A 20,491-nucleotide genomic window follows, 5' to 3' on the forward strand; every position below is an offset into this window, starting at 1 on the left:
TCACCCGGAGCCTATCGTGAGGCCCAGAAGAGCTGCGGGGCGGGGTCAGCGCTCTTAGCCGCCCAACTTTTAGGAAGTTTCAGATTGGTTCCGCGCCAGACCAGATTCTGGCGTCTGGATTCCCGACCTCTCCTGGCCTCAGCACCATCTGAGTAACTTTGGGGCTGTCATTTGGTCTCCTTCAGCTAAGCTTGTCCACTTGTAAAACAGGACCAATCCTATTTTTGCCTCTGCGACAAGCATCAGCGCAGCCTGGAGGGCAGAGCTCAGGCTTGGGTTATATCACATTTCCAGAAGATGGAATTAATGTTAAAGGGAAACAAAAACAACTGTTGCCTAGAATGAAAACGCTACACCTAACTTCAATTCCCTGGGATCTTTTTGATGGAAACATCCTATAAACTACAATGTTCTGCATCGACCTTTACGTTGAACTTGAAAACTCCCCAGTAGTTTTTGTTTGGCTTTTAATTATCCATTGGTTTTAGTACAAAACTTTTTGAAGAAGCAGACCGTGAAAAGACTAGTTTGTTTCCAAATTTCCGATTTTCAGCTCTTCAAAGGAACTGTTCTCACCATTTCTGCCTCTTAAACTTTAAGTAGGCTTTTAAAAAAGATTTATTTTGGGCCTGACCAGGCGGTGGCGCAGTGGATAGAGCGTTGGACTGGGATGCCGAGGACCCAGGTTCAAGACTCCAAGCTTGAGCACGGGCTCATCTGGCTTGAGCAAAAGCTCACCAGCTTGGACCCAAGGTCGCTGGCTCAAGCAAAGGGGTTACTCGGTCTGCTGAAGGCCCGCAGTCAAGGCACATATGAGAAAGCAATCAATGAACAACTAAGGTGTCGCAATGCGCAACGAAAGCGAAAAACTAATGATTGAGGCTTCTCATCTCTCTCCGGCCCTGTCTATCCCTCTCACTGACTCTCTCTCTGTCTCTGTAAAAAAAAAAAAAAAAAAAAGAATCTTGAAAAAAGATTTATTTTGGGTTTTAATAGGTGGGTCTGTTGAAAGAAGTGGTCGGCAAACTCATTAGTCAGTAGAGCCAAATATCAACAGTACAACAATTGAAATTTCTTTTGAGATCCAAATTTTTTAAACTTAAACTATATAGTTAGGTACTTTCCTTATCGAGGTGGCACCTGCACGCGGTATTTTGTGGAAGAGCCACACTCAAGGGGCCAAAGAGCCGCACATGGCTCACGAGCCGCAGTTTGCTGACCAGGGACCTAGAACATAAGAGCTAATGCATCATAGGTTCTGTTGAAGCTTTTGTACCCTTCACAAATGACTGTTCCTAACCCAAAGCCTCGTTTTCTTCCCTCACAGTTATTTAAATAATTTGATTCCCAAAATGAGGTTATGATTTCTGAAGAAAACATGGCTACTATACTATCATAGTTAAATCTAAATAATAACTCAATTTCAAAATATAAAAGATGTAGAGAAACTTAATAAAAAGAACTTAGAAAAGAGACTCATCTCTTGCAAAATGTTTACATGAACTGGTTATATAATAGTCAATAAAAGGCCAGAAAACCTGTTGAGATCCTGGATGGCTTCACAATATTAAAAAATAAGTGGGCATTTAACACTTTTTCTTTTAAGAGTTTATCTTATGGAAATATTATACTAGAATGAACATATCAATGTTCTCCATTCAGAAAAGTTTAATATATATTAAATAATTATATATGTATACTTACTTTTGGTTTAAGTTTTTCTTCAATTTATTTAATGCTCTCAAAATATAACAATAAAAAAAATTTGGGTAATTAGCACTGCTTAATTTTTTAAAAAGTTTTATACGTAAGGACACAATATTGTTCAAGTGGAAGGAAGAACATGAAAGTCAAGCGAATAATAAATACAACATGGATTTTGATCACTTAGGAAATTACAGCAAGTAAATATTATCTAAAAGAAAATTTTAAAAATCGCCAGCTGTTGAAAATACATATATTTCTTGGCTTACAAGAATTCTGCAATGATAAGTTAGCACAACCAGACAAGATTAAAAGCTGGTAAAAAGCTGAATTTCATGGCTGTCAGCTAAATTGCCAAATGGCGATCTGAATTTAATAAACTGCTTATGGAGTCACAAATTTGAACTCAATTTACATTGAGGCTTAGCAGTAGTAGATATATACAAATAGAAGAGTTTACCACCTCAGAGTATTCCAGGGCAAGGAAAACATACAAAACTGTTTTTTTTTACAATACAGTTTGAGTCCTCAGAAATCAATTCTATCACACTTAGAACATATAAACCCCCAAAATATGTTACCAAACTTGTACAGACATCACAGTCTGCATTTCTGCGTTTTTCTCTTTGTCGTGGCAGCCACATTGGTATAGGCACCCGAACTCCTACGTGCGGCCCCTTCGCATACCTACCAGGGGCTCCAACATTTGCCACACAAAGAAAACGGCAGTGCGAGTGGAGAGTCAGCAGAGCCGCCTGGCCAAAAGCAAAGCGTTTAGTTAAGAGACTCTTCTATAAAAAGGACTTTACACTCTGAATAGACCCCAAAGAATTAAAAAGTTGCTTGCTTCTACTTAGGAAGTTCAACTATCTACTCCGAAACATAAATGAGAAACAATTCTATTTTAGGGAAAAGCACCCACTGTAAGCCACGGTGAAAGATTTTCACCAAAAAAAAAAGTCTGACTACCAAAACGACCTTCCCACCATCTTCCCCTAATTCATAGAAATGGAGTACGTGTGACTTTTCTTTCCAGCTGAAAAATGTTTACATTTAGGATACTTTTAAAATGGTCTACAAAAAAATCTTATTGTTCATTACCTTTTCTAATTTCAAGTCTACAAGTGACACACACAAATGTGTATAGCAAAGAAAAACTGAACGGGACAGTTCGGTATGCTACACAGGCCAGAACGCGGCCACAGGTGGCAGACTGCAGCAGCCACCGCAGTCATAATCAGTCAAGCTCACTGGCGACACAGCCCCTACCAAAGTAGCCGCTCTTTCTCTGGGCGCCATGACACACAAGGACAGTGATGTGTGTGTCATTTTCCTCAAATTCCAAGTAAGAGAACATGCACATAGATCTGTGCCATTAGATTCTGACAGTCAATGTGGATTTGGCATTTCTTCCTCAAAGTTAAAGAGAAAATATATTAGAGAATAAATGATTTTCTAGGAATTATTCTATATCTCAGCCTTCTTTTCGTGCAAAAAATTTCAGGTATACTGAATAACAGTTAACCTTTGACCAAGAGATTTAATTAGAAGCTACATACCAGTACAAAAATACCCACCGTAGATTATTAAAATTGCAAGACTCCTTTTAAATTCATAAAAATGGTACTGCACTCGGTGACAGCAGGTTTAGTTTTTGGGTACACCATACCACACAGAATCAGGGAACGGAACATTCCTGGAGGAGGCTGTTTTCCTCATTCGCTACTCTTTAAAAACGGTCAAGAAATGCTGCGTGTTGGGGGCTAATCCTTTAAAGTGCCTTTCAGAATGTCAGTTAAAATATGAAACAGGTAAAATCAGCCTCTACTCTAGACTGCCATGTCCACAGAGCAGGCTTGGTGAATACACAGCTCATTTCCTGCTCACCTCACCTACACCACTAGCAGCAAAGCACCAGCAGGAGGCGCACGATCTCCATGACTGACACCCACAGTGGCGGGGCTCCCACGCACCACATCCAAAGGCCTCAGAGAGCACAGTCGAAGGTCTGGGGCTCGCTCAGCGCTGTGGCTGGAGGTTCAGGGCGCCTTGTCTGGGTAATTTTCTGTTTGGGGTTTTTTGTTTCTTCTTCCTCTTCAGTTTCACTTTCACAGACGTGAACCACGACGCTGGGTGTTGACTCAGTTCCTGCATGAAGTTCGTATTTCTCTCCTGTAGAGGTAAAAAGCAAAAAGAAGTGTTTTGTGTCTTGAAACTTCTTGTTCTACTCATGTTTTAATTGGTGATTATTGATGTTTAAACCTTTAAATCCACCTGACCAGGCAGTGGCACAGATGGAGGGTTGGCCTGGGGCGCTGAGGACCCAGGTTTGAGACCCAAAGATTGCTGGCTTGAGCGTGGGATCACAAACATGACCAGATGGTTGCTGACTTGAAACCCAAGGTCATTGGCTTGAGCCCAAGGTCGCTATCTTGAGCAAGGGGTTACTGGCTCAGCTGGAGCCCGGGTCAAGGCACATATGAGAAAGCAATCAATGAACAACTAAAGAGCCACAACAAAGAACTGACGCTTCTCATCTCTCTCCCTTCCTGTCTGTCTGTCCCTATCTGTCCCTCTTTCTGACTCTCTCTCCCTGTCTCTCAAATAAATAAAAATAAATCTTTAAATCCTGTCAAGTACTTTATCTTGTTTTGACATTAGAGCTTTGATACTTTAAGGTTCTTACAAAGTTTAGCCATTTCAGAAAATAAGCTGGTAAGGAACGCTGAGGTCTGGGAGTTAAAACGCTAATTACTGTTCTGTGAACAGAATAAGTGAATCTCTCAACTTCAGAATGGTTTTGGTTTTCCCTTGGGACACACTTTGACACTCTAGGCAGCACCAGCAATCTCTTTATTACAGGACCTCAGATTTGCAAGATCCAAATCTAACATTTAAAACAAAGCCATTTATTTCCCCACAAAATGACTCTTGTGTCCCATAGACAGACATAACATTGTCTTAGGTGGACAACTAGTCTGAACCGGCAGTGAATGGCATCGAGATGAGAGAGAAAGAGACAGACAGAGAGAGAGAGAGAGAGAGAGAGAGAGAGAAATAAAAGGGAGGGAAAGAGGAAATGAGAAATAAAGGGGAGAATTTGGAAGGGATGATATGGTATCACCATCAATTCCCTGAAATACTTATTCAGTGGAGAAGTTGTCTCTCTGATACTTGGACCGAGCCGGAGAGAAGGCAAAGGCAACTAGTATTCACTAACGGCCTGTCAGGTACTAGTAAAATTTGTATCAGTACCAGATGCAGTTAGATTTACTGAGTATAACACATACCTCCTTTAATCCTATAACCACAAATTCCCAAATACAATCTTTAAAATAAAAATTTCTTTGGAAGAAAACAGGACAGACAGATATTTGTTACCTGGTCCCAATTTGGAAACAGCACAGAGTAAATCATAATTAATAACAGGCATTGCATCTTCACCCTGCTTCCACCCCACCGGCGGGGATGCGGGAGGGGAGATGAGGAACTGTTTGACTGGCTGCGGCGGCAGGAGGTACGATTTGTCCCTTGTCTCGCCGGACATCTGGACCTGCGGGAGAGGAGAGACCCAAAGTTTGCAACCAGGCTATTTTTTCCATTTTCATTTTTACATTCACTGTTACATCTCTTTGGAGAAAATTAAAACGTTCTCTTTAACAGTCTATATTGCCAGCGGCGGGGTCTGGGTCTGTCTGGCTCACCGCTGAACACTCAGTGCACAGAACAGAGCCCACGCGAACCAGGCGCTCAATAACAGTTGAATAGAAAATAACTGATGAATAGATGAATGCATAGTGAATGACAGTAAGCAATAAATTCTAATTTTAGGAGAGATGAGGTTATATAGTCTCCATCTCAATCAACTCCTCCACAAAATGTCCAGACAGCTTTCATTTAGAGCATGAGACAACAAACTTCTTTCTTTGGAATTTGGAAGCTAAGACCAAGAAGAAAAAAAAAACTTTGTTGAAAATAAAATAATAATACGTCAGCAGAGATCTAATGTCTTTATCTCACCAATTCTTCTGAGAAGCAATTGGTTTCTCGGGTTGCATCAGTGAATAATAAGGACGGCAGCTTCTGGGGAACCACAGGATCTGCTGCGATTTCAAAGTCTAAGAGGCCCGGGGCCCAGCGCTATGCCACCTCCCCGGGCACCCCTTCAGCCGGCAGCCACTTTCAATGGGGCGTGTCTGATCAATTACAGAACACAGAAATGATTTCATGTCTTCTCAAATCTCCCAAGGACGTTACATCACGAGTGCCAGGCTGAATGTTAGGAGAAAAGTTACTCCACCGCTCTTCAGGTGTTAGGGCTTTAACTCCTCATGAAATCCCAGTTAGGAAAAGTTGCCAGAAGAATGAATTCCTTTAACTATTAGTCTAAGCAAAGCCAAGTTAGAAAGGCAAATACACTTAATACATAAATTTATATAGCTGTAAAATAAAGGAAAAAATATCTTTACACAATTTGGTGATTGGAATTGCTCATGTCTAAGACCTCAGATGGAGTACAGAAAGTGGAGAACGGGTGGTATTTTTGGGTGGAGAGGACCAAGTTTAGAGAACAGCATCCCGGGCTCTCTGAGGCACCTGTGCAAAGTACAGCTTCAGCTTCTTCCCGTTGAAGTCTGTTTCGTGGAGCTCTATTCGTGCTCTTGCTGCTGCTTCAGGCTTGCTGAAATTTATTCGGACTCTTCTAAAGCTTTTAAACAGCTGAAACGTAACCTGGTCATCATAGATGGTGAAAAGTGCTTCAAATCTCTCCTACAAATTGAGGAGCAGCAGGGCAGAGAGAAGGGAAGGAGAAAGAAAATAGAAAAATTTTTAACAAAAGGAAATTTAAATCATTAAACACAAGTAGTGCGCTAGAACCCATTATAATTTGCTTCCCCCCACTGAAAAAAAACAAACATGCTTTTCTGCAGGTATACAAGAACAGGTATATTGTTATTCATATGCTAAATTCTGCAATTGTACTTATTTTAAAAGTAATTATTAAATATTGTATATATTCAATTTTTTTTTTTTTTTTTTTTTTTTTAACAGAGACAGAGAGTCAGAGAGAGGGATAGACAGACAGGAACAGAGAGAGAGGAGAAGCATCAATCATCAGTATTTCGTTGCGACACCTTAGTTCAGGGGTCGGGAACTCATGGCTCGCGAGCCAGATGTGGCTCTTTTGATTGCTGCATCTGGCTTGCAGACAAATATTTAATAAAATAAATAACAATGTTAAAAATATAAAACATTTTCATGTATTACAATCCATTTCCTACCGCTCATGTTCATGGTTGCGGGTGGCTGGAGCCAATCACAGCTGTCCTTGGTACAACACCAAATTTTTATTGGATAATGCCTAACATACATGGGTCGTTGTGAGGTCAGGAAGTAAATTTCTCTCCTTTTAATCAAGTAGTCAGCTAGCTAATTGCAGAAACCCTTTTGACGAAGAAGATGGCTAAAAGAAAAAAAGATGAGGAGTATCGTACTTTTCAGCAGGAATGGACAGAGGAATTCGCTTTTGTGGAGAGAGCAGGTTCTGCAGTGTGTCTAATTTGCAATGATAAAATTGCATCGTTGAAACAGTCAAATATAAAGCAGCTCTTCAACACATGCCATACTACATTTGCATCGAAATATCTAGCAGGGGACAGCAGGAAGAAAGCATGTCAAGAGCTACTGTGCAGAGTGCAAGCTAGTCAGCAGCAACTCCATGTTTGGACCCAACAAGGTGACTGAAATTCGGCTAGCTTTGCTGGTGCTTTAGCAATTGTGAGAAATGGAAAGCCATTCACAGATGGGGAGTATGCCAAAACATTCATGCTTGATGTTGCCAATGAACTTTTTGACGACTTTTTTGATAAAGACAAGATAATCAAACGAATAAAAGACATGCCTCTGTTGGCAAGAACTGTTCACGATCGTACCATCATGATGGCAAATCAAATTGAGGCAACACAAGTGAAGGACATAAATGCAGCACCATTCCTTTCTCTCGCTTTGGATGAGTCAACAGATGTAAGCCATTTATCCCAGTTCAGCGTGATTGCAAGGTATGCTGTCGGTGATACACTACATGAGGAAAGTCTTGCTGTTTTGCCTATGAAAGAGACAACAAGAGGGGAGGATTTATTCAAGTCTTCCACTGAGTTCACTAAAGAAAAAAAATCTACCGATGGATAAACTTATTTTGGTGTGTACTGATGGTGCTCCGTGCATGGTGGGGAAAAACAGAGGATTCGTAGTGCTTCTTCATGAACATGAAGAGAGACCCATCCTAAGTTTTCACTGCATCCTACATCAGGAGGTGCTTTGTGCTCAGATGTGTGTCGAGCAGCTTGGTGAGGTGATGTCGCTGGTCATTCGGGTGGTCAACTCTATTGTTGCCCGAGCTTTAAATGATCGCCAGTTTAAAACACTGCTGAATGAAGTTGGGAATAATTATCCTGGTCTGCTTCTGCACAGCAATGTGCGTTGGTTGTCAAGAGGGAAGGTGCTCAGCCATTTTGTGGCTTGTCTGAGCGAAATCCAGACTTTTCTTGAAATGAAAAACGTCGAGCATCCTGAGTTAGCTAACACTGAGTGGCTCCTGAAGTTCTACTATCTCGTGGACATGACTGAACATCTGAACCAGCTAAATGTGAAAATGAAAGGCGTTGGAAATACAGTCTTATCCCTTCAACAAGCAGTGTTTGCATTTGAAAACAAGATGGAACTCTTCATCGCCGACATTGAAACAGGTCATTTACTACACTTTGAAAAACTGGGAGAGTTTAAAGATGCATGCACAGCAAGTGACCCTGCTCAACATCTTGATCTCCAGCAGCTAGCGGCTTCATATCTAATCTCCTGCAGTCATTCAAAGCGCACTTTGGAGAATTTTGTGAGTGCACTCGTCTTTTTAAGTTTGTCACCCATCCACACAAATGTGCAGTGGACAGCGCTGACCTGAGTTAATCCTCGGTGTCTCCATCAGAGATTTTGCGCTACAAGCTGCTGACCTGAAGCCCTCAGACATGTAGGTGAATAAGTTCAAGTCACTGAATGAAGATTTGTAAAGACTTGCACGACAGCAAGCAGAGTTGGCGAGCAAACACAAGTGAGGAGAAATGAAAAAACTTCAACCCGCGGACCAGCTGATTTGTCAAAACTTGGAACATGCTTCCTGTCATATACCACACACTGCAGCATATGAGTATTGCTGTACTGACAATGTTTGGCTCTACATACGCATGTGAGCAGTCTTTCTCACATATAAAGAACGTTAAGACCAACCTACAATTGCGTTTAATGGACAGAAGTCTCAACGTCTGCATGAAGTTTAACCTCACCACGTATCAACCAGACTACAAAGCCATCAGCAAAACATGCAGCACCAGAAGTCGCATTAATGGTAAGAAGTACTTTATTCATCATTGGTTAGCAACAGCATAACAATGTTATTAAAAAGAATTCAGAGACTTATTGTACTTTAAAAGTGTTGGTCTTACATAAAATGCACACATTTACTTGTATTTAGTGTTAAACATATTGTATGGCTCTCATGGAATTACATTTTAAAATACGTGGCGTTCATGGCTCTCTCAGCCAAAAAGGTTCCCAATCCTTGTCTAAGTTTTTATTGATTGCTTTCTCATATGTGCCTTGACTGGGGGACTACAGCAGACCGAGTGATCCCTTGCTCAAGCCAGTGACCTTGGGTCCAAGCTGGTGAGCTTTGCTCAAGCCAGATGAGCCCATGCTCAAGCTGGCGACCTTGGGGTCTCGAACCTGGGTCCTCCACATCCCAGTCCGATGCTCTATCCACTGCGCCACCACCTGGTCAGGCTGTATAGATTCAAATTATAAAATAAATGTAAAGTATTACAAATTAACTATAAAGTATTATAAAAAAGACACAAACATGCCCAACTAAACAACATCAACTACTGATTCTGCAGGGGAGGGGGTCTGCAATTCATCCGTTACTATGTTCTTTTTTTTTTTTGTATCCTTCCGAAGCTGGAAACGGGGAGAGACAGTCAGACAGACTCCCGCATGCGCCCGACCAGGATCCACCCAGCACGCCCACCAGGGGGCGACGCGCTGCCCCTCCGGGGCGTCGCCCTGTCGCGACCAGAGCCACTCCAGCGCGCCTGGGGCAGAGGCCAAGGAGCCATCCCCAGCGCCCGGGCCATCTTTGCTCCAATGGAGCCTTGGCTGCGGGAGGGGAAGAGAAAGACAGAGAGGAAGGAGAGGGGGAGGGGTGGAGAAGCAGATGGGCGCTTCTCCTGTGTGCCCTGGCCGGGAATCAAACCCAGGACCTCCGCACGCCAGGCTGTCACTCCACCACTGAGCCAACCGGCCAGGGCCTATGTTCTTTTTTTTTTATTTATTTTTTTATCCCTTTTATTGTCAGGTAGACAAACCTGACACTCTGTGTGGTGTTGATCCCTTTACCTGCTGATGGACATTTGGGTTGTTTCTAGTTTTGAACCATTACAAATAAAGCTGCTGTGAACATTCATGTACAGGTTTTGTGTGGATATGATTTTACTTCTTTTGGGTAGATACCTAAGAGAGGAATGGCTGAACTGTATGACAGGTGTATGATCAACTTTTCAGAAACCACTCAACTGCTTTCCACAGTGGTTGTACCATTTTACATTTCCACCAACAGTGTACGAGAGTTCCAGCTACCCACATTCTCACCAACACTTGGTATGGTCAGTCTAATTTTAGCCATTCTACTGAGTGTGCAGTATTATCTCACTGTAGTTTTAATTCACATTTCCCTAATAACTACTGACATTGAGCATATTCTCATAGGCTTATTTGCCCTCTTTATAACTTTTTGGGTCAAGTGTCTGTTCAAATCATTTCCCATTAAAAAAATTATTTTTCCCATTGATTTTAGAAAGGGAGAGGGAGAGAGAGAAAGAGAGAGAAGCATCAACTCACTGTTCCACTCAGTTGTTCCATTTAGTTGTGTACTCCTTGCTTGCATCTTGTATGTGCCCTGACTGGGGATTGAACCCGCCACCTCAGCACACTGGGACAATGCTCTATCCACAGAGCCACTGGGCCAGGGCGTCTTCGCATTTTTAACTTGGGCTGTCTTACTAAGTTGTAATAGCACTTTTATGCATTCTAGATATAAGTACTTTGTCAGATCTATGTTTCACAAATACTGTCCTTGCCTCACCTTTCCATTTTGAAACAGCATCTTTTGAAAACCAAAAGGTTTTTATTTATATTTTGATGAAATCTACTTTGTTGGTTTTTTAAAAATACCTTGTGCTTTTTGTGTCATATTTTAATCTCCACCATACCCTACATCACTTAGATTTTCTCCCATGTTTTCTTCCATATGTTTCATAGCTTAGCTCTTACATACATTTAGGTTTATGACCCACTTCTAGTTAATTTTTATAGATGATGTGAGACAAGGGTCAAAGTTCATTTTTCCCTTTGTTCCAGCACCAATTGCTGAAACGATTATCCTTCCCCCTGTGCACTGAAAACTGTAAAACATAGTTGAGCCTGACCAGGCAGTGGCGCAGTGGATAGAGCGTCAGACTGGGATGCGGAGGACCCAGGTTCGAGACCCTGAGGTCGCCAGCTTGAGCGTGGGCTCATCTGGCTTGAGCAAAAGGCTCACCAGCTTGGACCCAAGGTCGCTGGCTCCAGCAAGGGGTTACTCGGTCTGCTGAAGGCCCGCGTTCAAGGCACATATGAGAAAGCAATCAATGAACAACTAAGGTGTTGCAACGAGGAACTAATGATTGATGCTTCTCATCTCTTCGTTCCTGCCTGTCTGTCCCTATCTATCTCTCTCTCTGACTCTCTGTCCCTGTAAAAAAAATTAAAAAAATAAAAATCTTAAAAAAAAAAACACAGTTGAGAGAAATTAAAGACCCAAATAAGTAGATACAACTTTCTCCTCTGGGAATCGTTTTTAGACATTACTGGCTCTATGTATATTTATTTTCTATCTCATTAATTTCTGCTCTTGCCTTTATTCTTTCAGGCTTTTTCTTTTTCTGTCTCCTTAAGATGGACGTTTAGTCTATTGTTATTCCAGCTTTTTTTTCTTTTTAATATAAAGGTTTAAAGAATATACATTTCTAAATATTATTTTAGCTGTCCCCACAAGTTGTTTTTTTTCCCATTGATTTGAGGCAGAAAGAGAGAGAGAGAGAGAGCCAGAGAGAGGAAGAAAGAGAGAAGCATCAGCTCATTGTTCCACTTAGTTGTGTATTCACTGTTTGCTTCTCACATGTGCCCTAAGTGGGGGTTGAACCTGCAACCTCTGGTGTGCTGGGTCTAAGCTTTATCCACAGAGCCACCTGGACAGCCTCCCCCACCCACAAGTTTTGATATACACTATTTTCATTATCATTTGATTCTAAATACTTTCTAATTTCCATTAGATTCCTTCCTTGTCTCATGAATTGTTTAGATGTTTCTTAAATTCCAAGTAGACAGGAGTTTTGGTTTTGTTATCTTTTATATGCCTAATTTATTTTCACTATGATATATAATTTCATTTTTTGGAGAAATTTTATTTCTTATCACTTATCCATAGTGATGCCAATCCTTCAACATTTTTGAGATTTGCTTTTGGTTCAATGTCATCATTATTCTTAAATCTTCTATATGTGCTTGAAAAGAATGTTTCTGCACGTGTTAGGTACAGTTTTGTAAACGTGCAGTATTTTAAGCTTGTGCTCTTTAAAAGGTCTATATACTGATTTTTTTTGGGGGGGGGGTCTATTTGAACTATTTATTACCAAGAGAGGTCTATTAAAATCTCCCACTCTTAGGTGCATTTATTTTCCCTTATAATTTGGTCATTTTTGCTTCATATACTTTATGAAGTCGTGTTATATCACTGTGTGCACATAAGTGCAGAACTGCTTTCTCTTCCTGGTGAATTGAACCTGTAGTCATTAGGTAGCGGTCCTTTTTATCTTGAGGAATGCCTTTGCCTTAAGTCTGTTTTTGTCTGGTATTAATACAGCTGCTGTAGCTTTCTTTTGGTTAGATGTTACATGGACCTCAATTTCCATCCTTTGTATCTAAACTCCATGCATCCTTATATTTTAGATAAACCTCATAAAAAGAATGCGTGTGTGTGCCCAAGTTTGGCAATATATCCAGTTTGGCGATTACTATCTTCTAATAGGAGGAATTAGTCCACTGTTGTGATTACCATCTTATTTTATCTGTTTGTCTCACATTTTCTATGCTCATTTTCTCATTTTTGCCTTCGTTTCAAGTGATACTTTCCTTTTTCTCTTCCCCCCTCCGCATGAAATTTCTATGGAAGATGCTAATGTGCACTCAGCACCTTCTTTCTGGATGCCTCACAACCTACGGCCTCCGTTCTTCCTTTACGATGGAAAACCAACTGACTTTTTCTCAAGTTTCACTTAAGAGTATACAATTCCACAAAAATAGCATTCTTTTTTTTTTTGGTAGAAGTAAAATTATATCATACATGCCCTAAGTATTCTGAGACTGAATACAGCAGAAAAGGAGTGGCATTCGAGTCATTCTATGAGGCTAAGAAAAAAGTTCTCTCATTTGTTAATGAATTAGGATAGTGAAAAATCTAACTTCAATTACCAGAATAACAACAACATTAATTTTCTTTTTTTTTTTTTTTTTTTTTTTTTCATTTTTCTGAAGCTGGAAACGGGGAGAGACAGTCAGACAGACTCCCGCACGCGCCCGACCGGGATCCACCCGGCACGCCCACCAGGGGCGACGCTCTGCCCACCAGGGGGCGATGCTCTGCCCATCCTGGGCGTCGCCATGTTGCGACCAGAGCCACTCTAGCGCCTGAGGTAGAGGCCACAGAGCCATCCCCAGCGCCCGGGCCATCTTTGCTCCAATGGAGCCTTGGCTGCGGGAGGGGAAGAGAGAGACAGAGAGGAAAGCGCGGCGGAGGGGTGGAGAAGCAAATGGGCGCTTCTCCTGTGTGCCCTGGCCGGGAATCGAACCCGGGTCCTCCGCACGCTAGGCCGACGCTCTACCGCTGAGCCAACCAGCCAGGGCTAATTTTCTTTACTGGTCACTTTTTTTTTTTTTTTTTTTGAGAGAGAGACAGAGAGAGGGATAGACAAGAGAGGAAGGGAGAGAGGTGAGAAGCATCAATTCCTCCTTGTGGCACCTTAGTTGTTCATTGATTACTTTCCCTTATGTGCCTTGACTGGAGGGCTCAAGCCAGTGTCCTCAGGTTGAACCTGGGTTTTTGTGTCCCAGGTCAATGCTCTACCTACTGCGCCACTGCCTGGTCAGGCTTTCCTGGTCACCTTTATGCAATGGTTTAATAAATATAGCAATAGAGACCTAAGAACATTTTCAATATCTTTAGAAATACTCCTTAGGTTTCCTAATGGTAACCCAATATAAATTAGCTTTGGTTTTGATCTATGTGAAATCTTCCCACTGCCTGTTGATAGTCATATATTACCTCACTTATTAACCTCTCTTAATTTGAACATTATACATACTACTGCAACATATCTCCAATTGGACAAAATAAAAATGATTTGTGTACAAATACTTATTTTCCTGATGTACAAATATACTTCATTTTTTAAAAAAATGTAACTTATCCTAAAAATTGTATTTTAATTTTTGTTCATTCATTTAAAAATATATATTAAGCAACCAACTGCATGCCAGATCTTGTGCTAAGGGCTGGATTTTCAATGACTACAAATGAGGTAAGCTGTAAGATCCATCCTATTATTTACTATATTACTTCTACATATTAAAAGTAATATAAAAAATAACTTTATAAAGATAGTAAGGATTTTAAAATACCATGTAATTTCTAAAAATAAATATAAACATGTAAATACTAATAATTATTCATACTTCTAGGCACTTTGCAAAGGTTGCTCAGCCTCCTTTTCAAAGATAGCTGGCTTTATCACTTTTTCAAAATTCCATTTAATTCTTGGTAGATGCTTACTTTCAACATATTTTGAATACTAAATATTAAAATTCTCACATGAGCTATTTAAGAAACTCCAACACTGCCTGACCTGTGGTGGCGCAGTGGATAAAGCATCGACCTGGAAATGCTGAGGTCGCCGGTTCGAAACCCTGGGCTTGCCTGGTCAAGGCACATATGGGAGTTGATGCTTCCAGCTCCTCCCCCCTTCTCTCTCTCTCCTCTCTCTCTCTCTCTCTCTCCCTCCCTCTCTCTCCTCTCTAAAGATGAATAAATAAAATTTAAAAAAAATTAAAAAAAAAAGACATTCTTAAAAAAAAAGAAACTCCAACACTGAACATAATAAAAAAGAAGACTAAGGAAGAACTAATTAAGCATGGTTTATGAAATATCAGTATTTTGTAATTCTGCACATAAAACAATTCTCCTTTCCCAGGGTAAAAGGACCATGTATTTATTCCTAATTTCCCACAATGAATTTTTCATAGTGACAATAACACAAGTTATCTTGCAAACTAAACAGCTACTTGATAATCACATCTTTCTTTTTCCTTTCAAAACAATTTCTTGTAGCACTCCAGAAATACATTGTAACTGAATGTAACATGCAGATGACAGCAAAGGGTTATTATATGGGTCTCTCTCCTCTCAATTCCAATACCCGTGAACCAATTAAGACTTATTAAAATGGGTATGGGCCCTGGCCGGTTGGCTCAGCGGTAGAACGTCGGCCTGGCGTGCGGGGGGACCCGGGTTCGATTCCCGGTCAGGGCACACAGGAGAAGCGCCCATTTGCTTCTCCACCCCCCTCCTCCTTCCTCTCTGTCTCTCTCTTCCCCTCCTGCAGCCAAGGCTCCATTGGAGCAAAGATGGCCCAGGCGCTGGGGATGGCTCCTTGGCCTCTGCCCCAGGCACTGGAGTGGCTCTGGTCGCGGCAGAGCGACGCCCCAGAGGGGCAGAGCGTTGCCCCCTAGTGGGCGTGCCGGGTGGATCCCGGTCGGGCGCATGCGGGAGTCTGTCTGACTGTCTCTCCCCATTTCCAGCTTCAGAAAAATACAAAAAAAAATTAATTAATTAAAAAAAAATGGGTATGCAACATAATTGATCAACAAGATAACCTGGACATGTTTTCTTTGAACATATGAACCCTGATTTATTGATGTCACCCATTAAAATTAATGAGTTTATAAAAAAAGGACTTATTAAAAAAGAAGCCGTGCAAGAGTTGATTAGCATGCTTTTTAAAGTTCTGTTAGTTCTTTCCCTCTCTTTCACATCAATTTTTCCCTTGGTGCAGCATAAATATGGTGTAGGAAATGTAGAACTTCTAGCTGTGAGGTGCTGTAGAAAGCATGAAAAATTAATGTGGAAGCAAAACTACTGCTATTTCCTATGTGAGGAATAAGGTAAGAGCCCTTAGCTGGAAGCTCTGCCCTTCTATGAACCTACAGATGTCAACACAGAGATTCCCGAGGCTGTCCCCAGCAACCGGGCAGGAGCGCAAAAGGGATTTGGAGGACTACAGGCAGGAAGTGAGGACAAAATCCATAAACATGGGCACTTGTTCTCGCGAGTGAGCTGCCTGCTCCAGCTCTCCTGAGTGTATTCCTGCACGGCCAATAAACTCTTGCTTTGCTTGCTATAAAAAAGAAAGAATCCATAAACACAGACTGAAGATTACCTGTGACAAATAACTTGTGACAAACATAATGCAATTCAGAAACCAAATTATTTGTCTCCTTAGAATTAGTTTAGAAATAATTCACATTTATAAGTTTCTGAATTCTCTAATGATAAAAAATTAGTATGATCTGGCCCTGGCCAGGTAGCTCAGTTGGTTCGAGTGACATCCCAACACGCCTAGATTGCAGGTTTGATCCCTGGTCAGGGCACATGCAAGAATCAGCCAGTGATGGCACAAATAAGTGGAACAATAAATCAGTCATTTTTTTTTCTCTCTCTCTCCCTTCCTCTCTTTCTAAAAAAATCAATCAATAAAAAAAATGTTCTAAATAAAAAAATTTATAATATCCTGTTAAGTGATGGTTGCACATTTATTTTTTAAAAAATTATTTATTGATTTTAGAGAGAGAAACATCAATTTGTTGTCCGACTTATTTATACATTCATTGGTTGATTCTTGTGTGTGTCCTGACTGAGGATTGATCCTGCAACCTTGGCACATAGAGACAATGCTCCAACCAACTGAGCTACCTGCTCAGGGTGCACATTTACTTCTAATTAAGATAATGGCCTGACCAGGCGGTGGCACAGTGGGTAAAGCGTCGGACTGGGATGCATAAGACCCAGGTTCGAGACCCCGAGGTTGCCAGCTTGAGCGTGGGCTCATCTGGTTTGAGCAAAAAAAGCTCACCAGCTTGAGCCCAAGGCCGCTGGCTCAAGCAAGGGGTTACTTGGTCTGCTGAAGGCCCGCGGTCAAGGCACATATGAGAAAGCAATCAATGAACAACTAAGGTGTTACAACGCACAATGAAAAACTAATGACTGATGCTTCTCATCTCTCCGTTCCTGTCTGTCTGTCCCTGTCTATTCCGTTCTCTGACTCTCTCTGTCTCTGTTAAAAAAAAAAAAAAAAAGATAATGGAGGCTAGGCCCTGGCAGGTTGTCTCAGCGGTAGTCTCGGACCAGTGTATGAAAATCCCGGGTTCACTTCCTGTTCAGGGCACACAGGAAGTGACCATCTGCTTCTTCACCCCTCCCCCTCCCTCTGCTCTCTTCCCCTCCACCCCATCCACAGCCATGGCCATTCAAGCAAGTTGGCCCTGGGTGCTGAGTATGACACTACAGCCTTGGTTCAGGTGCTAAAATAGCTCAGTTGTGGAAGCAATGCCCCAGATGGGCAGAGCATCCCCCCATAGGAGGCTCGCTGGGTGGATCTTGGATGGGGTGCTTTCGGGAGTCTGTCTCTCTGTCTCCCCACCTCTCACTTACTATAATATGATATGATATGATATATGATATAATATTTATATAGAGATATTATATATATATATATATATATATATATATATATATATATATAGAGAGAGAGAGAGAGAGAGAGAGAGAGAGAGAGAGGGAGGGAGAGGGAGAGAGAGAGGCTGACCTGTGGTGGCTCAGTGGATAAAGTGTCAACCCAGGATGCTGAGGTCACTGGTTCAAAACCCTGAGCTTGCCTGGTCAAGGCACATACAGGAAGCAACTCCTATGAGTTGATGCTTCCTGCTTTCCCCCTCTTACTCTCTCTCTTCCCCCACTCTAAACCCCTCTGGCAGTACATCTAAAGGAATAAGACAAATAATTCAGCCCCCCCGTCCAAAATAATCCCTAAGGCCTTTCTTATTATGTAAATAAGTTTTCCATAAAATATAGAGTAGAAGCAGTAAAAATGACAACAAATAACTTGCATCCTAAAATGTGCAAGGAACTCATGTAACCTACAGCTTTCTTGAGAATTTAAGAAGAGCACTTTGTAGCTGGGCAAGAGGCGTACTAAAATTATTAAAGGAGAAAAGTGGAAAGGTCTTACGGGAAGATAGCTTTCAAGGAGTAACAGATGAGGATGGCATCTAAGTGACCTTTCTGGAAATACTATCTCGAAGCAGAGAATGTGAAGTTTATCCATTTCACTGAGGAGCAAGCCATGAAAACAATTTTGCTGTACTTTTTGCCTTGGACTAAAAAACCCTGAGGCGCCCACCGATTCCTCCACATTAAGAGGTATAATTTCACTGCAGAGAAGAAGCGATGCTTCCCTGTACTCAGAAGTGAAATGATCTTTGACATCCTAAGGCAAGAGGTTTTTCACATTCTATGCCTTTCTGTAGACAGACAGAAACATTCATCTCTCCAGCATCCAGAGGCTGCAGGCTCATGGGTGTCAGAGGCAGTCTCCAGTGCTGATGGGTGTCCTAGGGGTCACTGCTAACTAAATAGCCAGAGGGGCAGACATCACTGGTCAGAGAAAAAGTACACACTCCTAGGTAGGTGGATTAAATAATGGGACTTTGATAGAACCTGAGCACTTGTAAAAGTTCTGGATCTAAATCCAGAAGTGCCAGAGGGGAGCGGAACACACCACAATTTATAAATCTTTTTTTAAAATTATTTTTATTTATTCATTTTAGGGGGGGGGGAGAGAGAGAGAGAGAGAGAGAGAGAGAGAGAAAAGGGGAGGAGCAGGAAGCTTCAACTCCCATATGTGCCTTAACCGGGCAAGCCCAGGGTTTTGAACCGGCGACCTCAGTATTCCAGGTCGACGCTTTTATCCACTGCGTCACCACAGGTCAGGCGGAACACACCACAATTTAAAATCCTTCTATAACCTGTGGCCTGTAGCATGTATACGCCTTCAACCCCTTTCCAGATCAGAAAGAAGCATGAAATGGAATTAAAATTCAAAGAATACATGTAATACTACCTATTCAGTACTGATTTCTGTTTTAATAGTCACCATGTTTATAAACATATACTCTGCCTTACTGGAAAATGAATTCTTAAAGGACTATGATTTTCCCCCCAGATCTGAAATATTCCTTATACCATCTACAAGAAGGTGTTAGTGATAAATCATTTTTTTTTTTTTTGTATTTTTCTGAAGTTGGAAATGGGGAGGCAGACAGACTCCCGCATGCGCCCGACTGGGATCCACCTGGCACGCCTACTAGGGGGTGATGCTCTGCCCATCTGGGGTGTTGATCTGTTGCAACCAGAGCCATTCTAGCGCCTGAGGCAAAGGCCACAGAGCCATCCTCAGCGCCTGGGCCAACTTTGCTCCAATGGAGCCTTGGCTGTGGGAGGGGAAGAGAGAGACAGAGAGGAAGGAGAGGGGGAGGGGTGGAGAAGCAGATGGGCGCTTCTCCTGTGTGCCCTGGCCTGGAATGAAACCCGGGACTTCCACACGCCAGGTCGACGCTCTACCACTGAGCCAACCGTTGCCAAATTATTTTAAAAAGTAGAAGGAGGACCTGACCAGGTAGTTGCTTAAGAGCATCATCCTGATATGCCAAGGTGTGGGTTCAATCCCCAGTCAGAACACATACAAGAATCAACCAATGAATGCATAAATAAGTGAACGACAAAGATGTTTTATTTTCTCTCTCCCTTCCTCTCTCTAAAATCAATTTTTACAAAAGTAGAAGGGAAAACAAGAGAAGGGGTAGGGTGAGGTGGGTCACACTGCCTGCAAAGACAGGGAGCACCGGGGCCTGTGAAGGCCAGAGCCACGGATCTAGCTGGGAGCACAGTCAGGTGGCTTTGGTCAGCTACTGTTTTCCATCTTCAATTACTAGTAATAATTGTAGTTATAAAAGCACCTCTCTTTTTTCCTGTGGCTAAACTGGGAAAGATTTATGATTGTGATTTTACAGAAGATGTGTGCACAACGCAGAAGCCATTTTCAAGCAGTTTGGTGGCCAACTGCTAGTCTCACAACACCTGGAAAACCCAGCCAGCCTCGTGAGGATGAGATCTGCAACCACAGCCACCACCCAATCACATTAATATGATAGTTAAGCTGATTAGGCAGCAGCCAGGGTGTCTACCAAAGAGTCTCCTCTCGTTTTCTCCCTTTTTTTTTTTTTCAAGATATAAAGGTACCGCACTCAATCAATAACACTCAAACCCTGTTGCCCACCCGCAACCCAAGGGTAAACAGGAAAGTCGGGGACAACTGATAAGAGAAGCACAATCTTTAAACCAGAACTGTGAGAACTTCTAATGAGATCCCAGCTCTTGATCGTCCCCCAGCAGAAGCAATAGTTTCTTCTTTTTAGCCTAAAGGTTGTTTTGGTTGTCTAACGAAAAGAAAAGAGCAAAGACAGAGGAGCCTAT

At 41.8% G+C, this 20,491-nt stretch overlaps 1 protein-coding gene across 4 annotated transcripts in view; it reads right to left on the reverse strand.

The window, feature by feature from the left end:
- Positions 1–1,509: 1,509 nt before the first annotated feature.
- RCAN3 (RCAN family member 3) overlaps positions 1,510–20,491 on the reverse strand; it is a 37,354-nt gene continuing 18,372 nt past the window's right edge. For 2 of the 4 annotated variants that reach the window (XM_066270092.1, XM_066270093.1), the window contains exons 3-5: positions 6,301–6,474; positions 5,086–5,257; positions 1,513–3,876 (exon numbers count right to left, since the gene is read on the reverse strand). In XM_066270092.1, coding sequence (XP_066126189.1) covers positions 3,692–3,876; positions 5,086–5,257; positions 6,301–6,474 — 531 coding nt within the window. In that variant the 3' untranslated portion in view covers positions 1,513–3,691. Of the gene's footprint in view, positions 3,877–5,085; positions 5,258–6,300; positions 6,475–7,637; positions 7,811–20,491 lie in introns of all 4 variants that reach the window. The other 2 variants (XM_066270094.1, XM_066270090.1) reach the window with 2 other exon arrangements.

Source organism: Saccopteryx bilineata, chromosome 3, assembly GCF_036850765.1.
Source record: "Saccopteryx bilineata isolate mSacBil1 chromosome 3, mSacBil1_pri_phased_curated, whole genome shotgun sequence".
Classification (NCBI taxonomy): domain Eukaryota; kingdom Metazoa; phylum Chordata; class Mammalia; order Chiroptera; family Emballonuridae; genus Saccopteryx; species Saccopteryx bilineata.